At 38.4% G+C, this 12,504-nt stretch overlaps 1 protein-coding gene across 1 annotated transcript; it reads right to left on the bottom strand.

Moving 5' to 3' along the window:
- Positions 1-347: 347 nt before the first annotated feature.
- Positions 348-10,831, bottom strand: vamp3 (vesicle-associated membrane protein 3 (cellubrevin)). Its single transcript, XM_030420775.1, has 5 exons — positions 10,708-10,831; positions 4,448-4,526; positions 3,172-3,330; positions 2,715-2,766; positions 348-2,554 (listed from the first exon to the last, which is right to left on the bottom strand). Coding segments are annotated over exons 1-5 (309 nt in total). The 5' UTR covers positions 10,710-10,831; the 3' UTR covers positions 348-2,537.
- Between the last annotated feature and the right edge of the window lie 1,673 nt (positions 10,832-12,504).

Consider the following 12,504-nt stretch of genomic DNA (forward strand, 5'->3'; position numbering starts at 1 on the left):
GGGAAGATTGTTGGCACTGAGTCTCATGAGGTTGGTAAATAAATAGATTAAAGGTTCAGGGAGAAAGCTGCTGAGGTAAACAGCTGGTGTGGTGTGTGATGGTGTGTAATAATAGACCACCATAGCCCTTTTTCTCTATAGAAAGTTTCTGCTGACAATTATTCACCTTGCAACCTTTCTGGTGTCAGTGACAGTCTGGTGACAGCCTGTGAGCGGCTCATCAGCGTGGAAAATCCACATGGTTTTTTTTCAAGAATCACGGACGCTTTGTTGTCCCTAAACTGCTTTTGAAAAGCATGATCTTCAAATGTATTCTGTGACAGATCAGGCTGAAAAAGAAAATCAGATGGGTTTTTTACATCAGTTTTATTCAAGCAAAAGTCATTTAAGGCCAAAGAGCAGATTACCAATAGGGAGACATGAGAAATTCACAGATGAAAATACTGGGTCTCAACTTTGAGGAGTAGATGGGAGGATGATGACAGTTCCATGCCTCTATGATAAAAGCCAGGCCAGTAAAAAGCTTTAATAGAGGCCTTTGAAAATGATTACACAATTTCTTTAAGGGATACATACCACAACATGTATACAGCAGATACTTGTGTTAAGGTTAAATTCAATTACCATAGTATCATGTTTGGCCCATTAACTTTAAAACCACTGAAAAATATCAACAGGTCTTCTTGTGGTAATAAAATTCCAGACAGAGGGAAATAATACAGAAAGTAATCCCAAATTGTTCGTCTCATTAAAATACATTTATTTTAATAGGATGGAAGCAACAGCCAGGAATACAATCATCCAGTGATGGTATAAATATATCACACTGTCATTGCCTGACAAAGTTTTTCTCTGTACTAAAACACTCAGCAGTGAGCACCTAGACAGAAGATACTATACAGTCTCCTGAAGGTTATTTCTACAAAAGAGATTGCAAGAGTTAGTTAGAAAATAACTAAAATATCACACTTCAGAAGCACTTATCTTCTTACTACCAGCTATCAGATTGGATACAAGTGTGTCAAAACAGAGAACTTCATTAAAGGTTAATAAGCTCAGCTGATTAAGCAAGCAGCACAGTATATGTTATGACAGCTGGAGCATTCAGAAGGCACAACTCTTTCACTAGCTGGTATATAAGATCAACAAGGCGAGGCTGTGTTTTGGCTGTTCTCCATTGGAGAAACCATTAAGGCATCTGTCTAATATTACTTTCTTACTTTGTTGTACTTGAATATTTCACAAGGCAAATTTTACAGCACATCCTTGAGACGTGATTGAGACAATTCACCACTTTTAACCCAGTGTAGCACTTTTTTAATAAAACTTTGTGGCAGTTACTCCAGCTGTGAGGCTGTTGGTCTTAGCATTCAGACACTTATCTAAACTCCTACTTTAAGTCCTACATGAAAGAAAGATGGATAAGGACAGGTATGATCAGTTGTTCAATAGTGTGTTCTTGGTTAGCTTTTTGTTGTTGGGCGATCAATGAAATTCAAATCAATGAAAACTTTGTTTAATCCAAAATCAAATGTCTTACACAGAGAACTGAATTAGCAATCAACCATGTGCATAAATAAAACAAGGCATCAAATCCCATCATTCCCTGGTCAACTTTAACCATTCTTAAAATGACAGACCGGCAAATTATTTTAAAATGAGGAAAGAAAATAAATGTGTATGTGTTGGAAAGGGGTATCTCTTTATGATATGCAGGGTGACTGTTACAATCTAGACCATGGGTTCTCAGAGTTTTGGGGACAGTGAGCCAGTTCAGGGAGCCAGCAAATGATTGAGGCCCGCATTCAGTATAGGATTGGAATCCCCTGAGGTTTGTTTCTCCTCAACCTCTGAGTAGTGTATTTAAGTGTGGCCTACTGAAAGTGAAAGTATAGAAGTTGACAGATGATAAAACTATAATGGATTGCATGTCATGTCATCTTTCTGAGGGCTGCCATTGGCCCATAGGCTAAACTTTGAGAACCTATGATCTAAACTGCAGAACAGCATACCTTTAAAGGCACTTCTCTTAAAGTGGCACACAAAATCAATGGCTATTAATAAAACATAAAAAAGCAAATATAAGTTGAAGAGAGTTTACAACAAAATGTTTCATTTCTAGTCCTGATGTTGGAGTATGTGTGTGTGGGTGTGTTTTACAGTCAAAGATGATGCACTTACACTTTTTATAGGTCTTAGATTGGCTTGACTTTTTGAACCAGTTTCTGTAGGTATGGTTCTTTAATCTTTGGCAGGTGGTTTGGCACACAAAAACAAGTTAAGTGTAGTAAGGCTGGGTAAAACTCTGGTATTATCACATTTCTTTACTATGTCACACGTGCAAAAACACACACACAGACACACAGAGCAAACCAGGATAAGGAATGAAGACCCCCATACAGTAGGGGAAAAACGTTGTGGAGCTCAGTAGCCAAGTAAATCATGTGACGTCTTCCTCTGAGACATTCATTGTGCACGTTGCTCCTCTCCTCTTCTTCATCGTTTCCCCTACTCCTCCTCCATTACATGTTTCTGTTTTACGAGTAACTCCAAACTGTGAATGAAGAATGAGGGAGCTATTTAGATCAAGGAAACAAGGTTACACTTGATATTTGGGCTTTGAGGAGGAACATAGGGGTCTTTGTGATGCAACTGCAACAATACTGTCAGAACTGTCAATGACAATCTTCTCTGACCTAAGGCTCGATACTCACTGACAATGATGATGATGATGATCACAATGACAGCTATCAGGATGGCCCACATCTGCAAGGGGTAAAGGTACAACAAATTCAGTGCCACACACCTCAACCAGAATCATGATTTTTTTTAAATGTTATTATATTCTAACTTCAATATGTATTTGTTAAAGATGTATAGCATGTGGGGGCTGTAACTAACATGCTATTGTGCAAAAGGAAAATAAATAAAGCTAGATATTTACAGATGGATAATTTATGTGTAAGATTGCTCTTGTGTTGTGATGATACATTCTTGTAAGTGATAAATGTCTAATGTAAAATAATGTATGTTGCATAGTCAAACAAGCGTCCAAATTAAAGACTTATAGTATGATCATTTAAGATCCGTTAGAGCAATTTCATTTACAATAGGTAAAAAGGGTGTGTTTGCATTTTTTAGGGGAGCAGGGACTGATATGTGTTTAGGCACCTTGCAGTTCTTCCACCAGTACTTCCTTTTCAGCTTAGCAGCACTGGTTTCGAACTGGGAGGCTCCAGCCTGCAGTGCATCTGCTCGGTCATCCAGCTCAGACAATTTCTGGTCACGTTCCAGCACTTTGTCCACATTAACGCGCATAATATCCACCACCTACACAAAAAGTAAAGACCAAACAATTGGTTTAATTGCTGTAGTTACTGATTTAATGATGACATCCATGCTTTCAGTTGTATCTAACCTCTTACGATGTTACCAATCAAAACCACCAATCAAGGAACATCACACCTTTCACGGTGAAAACAAATTATAACCACACTTCTGCTTAACAGAGTTCGCCAACAGGCGCGCATGTGTGCACTCGCAGTATGACAGAATACACATAACCCATATGTTCCACTGATCCACAAACCTCACTTATGCCCCTCCTCTCACACAGAGCGGCAGGGTGGGGAGGAGAGTGTAGGCCCATGCCTGCCTTACGTAACCCTTGTGATTATATAAACTTCTGACAGCCAATCACAGGCTTTGTGTGACACACTTAGGTTAAAGTTCTGTGTAGGAGGGGCTAACATCAAGGAGGCCAGAACTGAGAAGGAGAGGGGGAGAACAGTTAAGGAGATTAAGAATGAAACCAAAGTGGGAGCGAGATTTGGCAGCCATTTGTTCCATGTGGCCTCACTGACATGGTTTTGAATATAATCCCTTAAAATTGGAGAAAAGAAGTGATCTTCACTGAACGCTCTCCGGCATGTGAGCGGACATGTGGAGGTAGAGCTACTGATTCCACATTGCGGTGATTCATGACACTGCTGCCAAGGGTTACGCAAGCCTCTGCTAGAGACAGACGTCAAGGAGGAAAGGAGTCATACAGAGTGGCTGCAGACAGAGAGAGGTGGGAGCCACTGGAGGTCAAAGATAAGAGTGGGCTAGGTGAGAGTAAGTAAAGTATTTAGTACAGTGGGAAGAGTAGACCAAGTAGTATTGCCTCTAGTATTTTTATAAAGTTATACCTTTCCTAGATTGCATGATTTAGAGATGAAGAATTGTAAGACACTAGTGACTTTATAAATAAAAAACGATAACTGACTTTGAAGTGGGGCAGACTTAAAAGGTCTCTCATGTGTTAGGTTTCTTAAAAAATAATACAACTGAAATCAAGAACTTGTCCTGATGGTAGATCATAGATACATTAGGATTATCATAAACATCAACCAGTGTTTGGGGTTTTGACTGGACCCGTAGGTTAGTAATCAGAGACATATCATACCTCATCCACCTGGGCCTGGGTCTGCTGCAGGCGCCTGTTGCCTGGCGCTGCGCCAGATCCTTCTGGAGGGAGTGCTGACCTGTTGAAATGATGAAATGTGTGCGTAGATGTTAGCTCTGTGAGATTTCACAAAAATGTGTTTTGTATACCATGTCACTCAATCTGCACCTGAAATTGACCTAATCCATGACGACAGTTGGCGATAAGCCAAATGGCTAACCAAATTTCAATAATTCATTCTTATCACAAGCAGAGCAAAAAAATATAATAATAAATAATGAATGATTACACAACTTTGACTTTACAAGTTAATCTAAAGAAACACTGCAGCTGAAAATGCAGTCAAATACTTAGTCTGCGAAATATAATCCTGTTTCCCTCAGTGAAAATGTTTACAAGACGTAGAGTATCTGTAAAAGCAGGCAGCAGAGGGTAATGTATGGTAGTAGTCTAATTTTGTTACTCCAGTACAAATATATACAGTAAAACATTAGAGTCTAAGGCAGTAAATTAATTTAGTATTTCAACCTCCCTTGAAACAGAATCAGGTCATTTTGGGCCATTAAATCATTACATAACAAAATGTGAGAAATTGTTTTCAAAGACATCTTGAGGTATTTCAGGCAAGAAAAGTTGTCTCTGCGTGACAAGTAAATGTTTGCTACATGGCACAACGCCTAATTTGAGGGATTGGGAGGCCCTTGTAATTACAAGAAAATCTTAAACTAAATCAGAATAAAACATCAGAAACTGAACCTACTCAAAGACTGACTGCTTATGGCTCATATTAGCAATCGTCTTACTGTTATTCCTGATGATGCTGAGGACGCTTCTTAAAAGTTGGAAAGAGAAAGGAACCCCTCCCCCATCTTTGCTTATTTTCTTCCTTATTGTAATATTTTACTCTATTATGTCTTAGAGTACTGTAATTATTCACTTACGTTGCTATATGCTACTATGTAACAATTTTGTTGTTTACTGTGACTGCATCTGAAATGGGTTGTCGGGAGGGATAGTGGGATTCGTGTTGGGGTTTTCTTTCACTCCAATGCAGACACTTGGACATAATGTGAAAATGTTGTACTTTTCTGAACTGTCTGGAGAAATTGAATTAAGAAATTTGGATTGACTGCTCATACAGATAGACTATCATACTGACATTACCTTCTACTGCAGGGAATAATTATGTTAAATATGGGGAGGGGAAAAGGTTGGGTATTCCTGAAGTGTGTTTTAAGTAAATATTGATCTTACACTCATGCTCTATTTTGTCCCTCTCCAAACAAACAATGGCATTCATTAAGCACATTGGTGTGTTTTTACTTTCCATAATTTGTCATTTAATGTTATGACTGAAGTAAGATGCCAAGAAATAAGCATTTGACAACTGAGAAGTGTAATATGACAATGGAAGTAAATTATAAAGTATGAGTACACTAGATGATGATGCCATGAGATTCACTGTAGGGCTTCATACAAATGTTTCATATCAGTCAAATAATTGACAATTGATAGCTGAAATTCATGGATAACTAACAGGTAAACTAACAGATAATGAACAGCTGTACAAGTTAAACATTAAAAGCACCCAGCCCATCTCAAACTGCAAGCATGACTCTAAATTGTTATTTCCTAAAGTTTGTTCTTTCATAATAACTTGTGAAGACTGCTCTGAACAATGACACAGGCATAAACCATGGAAACTGATTTTTTTTGTTGTTACAGTAGTTAGGTTGCTACTGCCACCCTCTGACTTGAGAAGGCATTGCTCTGCATTGACCACACTCGTCTCACAGAAGAAAAGAATAGATTATTGCAATTGGGAGGAGGTTAAAGGTGTTTCCACTGAATTGAAGGGGATTATACAGGATTTATTGTGACTCAGTGGAAGTTTACAACATGTACTGATACTAAGCCCAGATTTAAAGGCGAGCCAAAATGGCCGGAGATCGATCACTCCTTTTCCTCTTCCACCACAAGTGGGCACACCCACACACACTAAAATGCCAACACAAAACTAACAAAACATTTTCCATGTTCAAAATGTCCCTGATCATCCCTTGTGACAAACAAAGCTACAAATGACAATGCTAGTGGAGGACAAGAATTAACTTTATTTTGCCATTTTCATACATACTCAACAAAAAAATCTGATTCCCAGCTAATCAAGGATTGGAACAAATATGAGAGATAAAAAAAAAAAGTCCCCCCCCCCAAAAAAAAGGCACCGAGCTATGCAAACTGCTCTTTTCACATTTAACTGCAGACTCTATGCACCAACTCTCACAAGGCTGACAAACTAAATAATCCTCTCAACTACGACTACGCTGACCTTCTGACCAGGGCACTGTTGACAGATCCAAACCCACACACACAGCCTCCCTCTTATTTCTCCTGGTACCACAGAAAGAGGACCTTTACATAACATTACACCAATAAGAAAAAATGTAGACATATTGTGTATTTGTTTGCAAAACATAATGGTGAGTTGATAGTGATGGATGAGGAAGCAGAGTGCAGCTGCAACAAAGGACGCATTTCCGTATTTTCAACCTCAGTACTTCCTGTACTTTCTCCAAAATCCCTGTGAATGTACAAATCCAAGCCCTAATTGGGCTAGAAAAGTTTTCAATAAGCAATAAACTAAAGAAACACATAAAATATGAGAGAAGCATTCTGTCAGAGTTTGGCTTTTTATCAATATGTGAACAAACCAGCTGTAATCTGTAGCATAACAGAATCAACAAACCTATTTGACCAACAGCCAGTTGATCCTGAAACCTGGCTGTGACTTGCCACACAGCAGAGTGGCTGAGAGAGTGTGCAAACATCACAGCCAGAGTGTATTATCCTGTCAGCATTTCAGAGCTGACTATGGCTGGTGTCTCTCTTTTAATACAGCATAAGTCTTGGAGTGAGATACAACAAACTCACATTCCAGTTGTCTAGAATGTCAACACAGGAACACATCGCAGTCAACTCTCTCCAGATTGCACTGATGCGTGCTGGACTTGTGCCTAGCGTACTACATTTCCTGGCCAAAAACAATCCATGACATGCCAAACCAAACCTAACACTCCATGAAGACAATACAGGTTCAAGTTTACAGCCACAAGTTCTATTTATATTCTGCTGTTGAGTTTTTAGTATCCCTCAGAGGTTTTGGTGGCAAAATTATTTTCCATTTCTATAAGCCATTTTATTTGAGCTTAAAGTTGATGTGAATGTAAAATGAAAATCAACAAAAAAACACACAAAATGGCACCTATCAAAAACAACTGCAGATATCACACATGTCATGCAGGTGACGTACAAAAATATAGTGCTAATACTTTACTGTAAATAGCACACCTTCTCGTCTGTACCTGCAGCTGTGTTTAATTGTTGCTGTTAATAGTGCTCTCTAGTTTTGGTGGCACAGTTTAGGCTGGAACTGCAGGTCCAGACATTAAGGTTCTAGTATGTGGCAGCAAGCACTTCAGCTCTACATCACGACTGATGCAAAGCAAACAAGCACACAGTCAGTCTTTCCTGCTGCACTACAGAAAACATTACAGGGGCAAGAAGAACTCTGACTTGCTCGCCCAATTGGACAAGAAGAAAATACTTTTAAGTTTCAAACAACATTAGGGTTGTATTTAATAATTTCCAAAATTGATCTATCAATCTACCAATTGGTCTCTCAATCTTAATGAACTGTTTGGTTTACAGAATCTGAGGGAATAGTGTGACATCTACAAATGTCTACTTATAAAACCAATGTCCAAAACCTAATGATAGTGAGTTTACTCTTTTCAAAGATGAAGGAAAAACTGAAGAAATTCACGTGAAAGTGTCTGAGGCCTGGGAATCTTTGCTCTTCCACATAAAAAATATCTAATTTATTAACTTGATTAATATCTAATAAATAATTTACATCCTCAAAATGGTTAATTAATTTCCTGTCAATCAACATCTTGGGTTGGTAACTCCTGCTGCCTGACTTTTGCACTTGCATCATATAGATGTACCTTTGCTTTCCTTTGACTTTTTACACAACAGACACCAAAAGCTCAGGTGTTATTAGCATGAACAATGACTCCATTCCTTGTAAGTGCCCCAGTGAGTGATGCCAGGCGAATCCTCGTTGCACAATTAATGGGGACCTGAAACTGGCCTTCATAAATGGACTGCAGTGTTAATTTATGACATAAATGTCTGCTGTGTAAAAGGCCTACTGACAGCCACTTTGGTCCACTGATGATTCTTCCGAGGAGATTCTTGAGGCAACAGCAAGGTCACTATGTTTTTAATGAAGATATGTTTGGATATCTCCTTTCAAAATCAAGTCTGTGGCTTTTTGGAACATGTCCTTTTCACTGTAAATACAGCAAGACTTAATTTGTTGCGTAAAGTTCTCATAAACCCAAAGCTGTAAGACGTGTTCACAGAAGTAAAATTAAGTCCAAAGTCACATTAATTGCACGTGAGAATGTATTATGGAGCGAGTTAGTTTCTAGTTGATGTTTTAGTTTATTTTGTTCATGAAAATACATAATGAATGGGCCCATGTGGCTTTACGCATGCCAAATGTCATACCTCCATTCTTCACACCATATCAACATCCAAACTGTGACTTAACAAAACAGGACTATAGCAGTGGAATAGGAATTAAAATATCGTCTTCCCACTATTATCCGATATACTGCATCAATTACTACTTGTTAATAACTTCCAATAGGGATATATGAATACTTGCAGTCTATTGACTGTAGTGTAAACGTAAAAAAAAAAATACTGTAAAGCATACCAAATCAGACAGTTAAGATCTCGTGTCATGTGCTGTGACTCACACTAAACGGTTAGCTGACTGCATCACATATGGCTGAGCTTGCAATGTCAAACACTTCAACTCATGTTGAATGACAATCCCTAAATAGAATGGCAGTCAGTAGAGCGCATACCTCCACCAAGTCCCAACACTTGCCTTTAATTGAATCAAGCCTCATCACTGTTGATACCTTTCTGAATCCACATCATCTCAGCTTTACTTGGTAGTTGCCGGTTGCTATCCGTATTCGCTAAATATACAGACTGAAAAATAGCTACCCTATACAAAAACATTATTTAATCTGGTAGATTCCGATTATTTATAGGAACTACATCAAATTTTACTCAGAGATACCAACCACTTAAATTCAGCTTATTTTTCATCAAGATCCCTGTATTACGCCCTGTGAAATTAATATAAATGTCAATAAACGGCCTTTTGCAATGTTACAGGGAGTGGGAAAAATGTCCTGGATGCGTACATTTATCCAGATCCACACCAAAGGTTAATGGGGTCTATTCTGGGCTGAGACCCATTCTGTGTGAATGTTTTATGGAAATTATGTGCAGATCCCATCAGGGCTGCAAAACAACTATGAAACATCAAGGTTCTTGATTTTCTCTCGTACATTTTGCTTTACAGTCATTTTGCTTAGATAGACTTCCTGTGCAGGGTGGTGAGTAGGGGAAGGATGGGAGGAGGAGATGAGGGGATGGGGGAGGTTCATGGAAATAGGAAAACAATGGGTTTTCATAGAAATAGATTTATCTGGCCCAATATTCATATTATAACGTGACCAAAGCTCGATAAACAGAGAATATAAAAATAAAACATCATTCAATCCTAGTCAGCTACACCATTTTAATCACCTTATTATCTATAGTATTGACTTATGTTACCAACAACAGGTAGATTAGTCATCGATGCATTTCCTGTCCTAAATTGTAATGTTGTCACTACCTGATTTCCGATTAGTTAACTCATTACCCCACGACCTATTTCCAGCTTTTACCACGTAAATAGTAGTTAGTTCAACCAAACAGAAAGCTCGGACCAGGAGAAAAAGCCTAGCTTGTGAACTAGCATAACGTTACAGCTAATTGCTCATTGTTAATATTAACGCAGTTGTGACTCTAGATGTCATACAAGCATACAATGTATGTTTTGTTTCCATTAATTGCCAACTTAACTGGCATAAGACCGTTGACATAGTTTGTGCTGAACAAAGTTCCCAAACTCTAGTGTAACACTGCGACAGCTAAGGTTAGCTTAGCTTAGGGTTGAAAACTACCGTCCTAGCACTTGTTGCATGCTAGCAGCAAAGTTTTGGGCGTTGCTTTTCTCTGTGATCCTGTTTCACAAAATTACCCGGAAGGCCGGCGTGTTTGTCAAGTTCGAGCAAGTAACATTTGACTTTTAAAAACGTTAAGTAGAGACAAAGTAGACTTACATTGTGATTTGAAAATTCTTTGAAAGACACCGCCGCCGTTGCTTGTGTGTGGGCTGAAGCTAAAGTGTCAAGCCGTAACAGTTAGTGCTGTCTGTTTTATGCTGCCTTCCGGTACTGTCGGAAAGTAGGAAATGTCATACGTATGCAACTCCAGATTAATAATTGTACTAAATAAAAACAGAAAATTGAGCCATTTTCTTTCCCGTTCTTTTTCTTATACCATCATGGGATTATTGCTATTAATATGGCGTAGACTTTATAATAACTTTTAGTTTATGATGTCTAACACCAAAATTGTAAAGCAAACAGCCCTTGTAAACATGTCACACTACAAAAAGCGGGTCCCTGCTACTTTATTTCGAAAGAGAATTAACTCAGCAATGTGTAACTTTGGCTTATATTATGTGTGTTTTTTTTTTCTTATTATAGTTGGAAGCTCTTATTACTTGAGGGGTGAATTGGTGAATTTCCGAGGATTACCTGAATGTAACTTTAAAGATGCAGTAGCCTGTCGCCTCCTGTGAATAGCGGCAATTATTAACGCATAACATGAAATTATAACATTAAAGGGAGCTCATACTTGAAACTATGCTTAAACACGATGGCAAGATATCACACTAGCCATTTAAACAGAAGAGTGACACCTCATATCTGTTTTCACCCTTCATTCATTCCATTGGTCATCTGTCCAGCAGACATGTGAAGAGAAAGCAACCACCAAAGCCCGTGATCAGCATGTGACCTCTGAGAAAACTCTACATATACCTTTATTAAAGTTAGAAGAGTATTTTAACAACTTTAACTGACTGGAGAAACGTATGGGTTTGTAAGTGATTTGAGGTTTTTTTTTCTATAGATCTTTAAATGTGAAATACTTGCCTCTTAGCAGGCTGACATAAATAGAAACGAGTTACACAGAGGACAATGACTTTCTTTGTTTCTCTAAACATCCAGCCTTCACAATTATTTGATCTTAATTCTGCAGGCTCCAGGTCAGGCACAAACTGTATATTCCTGTCGGTCAATGAGCTGCACTGAAGGATTAGTCAGTGGGTTAAGGGAACTAGTGCTAATTCCCTGGATTGTTCTAGTGGATGGACTGACCCTAACCCTGACCCTATTGGAACAAAAAACAAATAACTAACACACAGGTTTGTTCACAAGACTCGGAAAAAATGTAAAAGACCCAACTTTGCACGCACCCTGTGACAGCATTAGCTAGACATTGTTTGACACAGGTGATTAATATGGGATATGAGTTGTGTTTTTTCAGGAAAGAGGCAGCAGCCCCTCAATTTCTGTGGATACTTACAATAACTTTGACAGTTGCTTTTACACAGTAAAGGATTTTATCCCGTAAGATGTCCATTTGTGGGTATCTGAGTGGATAAACATGCTCCACAACATACATAATGAATTAAAAACAACCTCCATAGTTACAACATCTCAACCCAAAGTAACACCCACGGGAGATTTTGGACAGAAAGCTACACACCAAAATCATGCCAAAACACAAAAACAAATGCGAGAACATCATATGGAAAAACGTGTTCATCCTCATTTCAGAAAACCTGGAGCATCTGAAATCGTTGAAGCTGTTCGGGTGGCTTGTGGTAGCACAATTTCTAAAACACCTAATGTAACAGTTGTTTTCCTTTATTTTGTCACCTGTCTGTATCCGTCATTTGCTGCAAAATGAGACAAAATGAACAAATATGGACATAATGTACATTTATAAAAAATGTTCATCCAAAGCTCCACGTTGACAATGGTTAGTTTGCACATTTAAAAAAAAAT

This window comes from Sparus aurata, chromosome 6, assembly GCF_900880675.1.
Source record: "Sparus aurata chromosome 6, fSpaAur1.1, whole genome shotgun sequence".
NCBI lineage: Eukaryota > Metazoa > Chordata > Actinopteri > Spariformes > Sparidae > Sparus > Sparus aurata.

Bases quoted from the DNA above. Each gene is read 5' to 3' on its own strand.
- vamp3 (XM_030420775.1), bottom strand. The intron at 3,331-4,447 runs GTATGATATGTC...CTTTTTGTGTAG, and splicing joins CCCAGGCCCAGGTGGATGAG to GTGGTGGATATTATGCGCGT. The intron at 2,767-3,171 runs GTGCCTAAACAC...TACCCCTTGCAG, and splicing joins ACTGGTGGAAGAACTGCAAG to ATGTGGGCCATCCTGATAGC.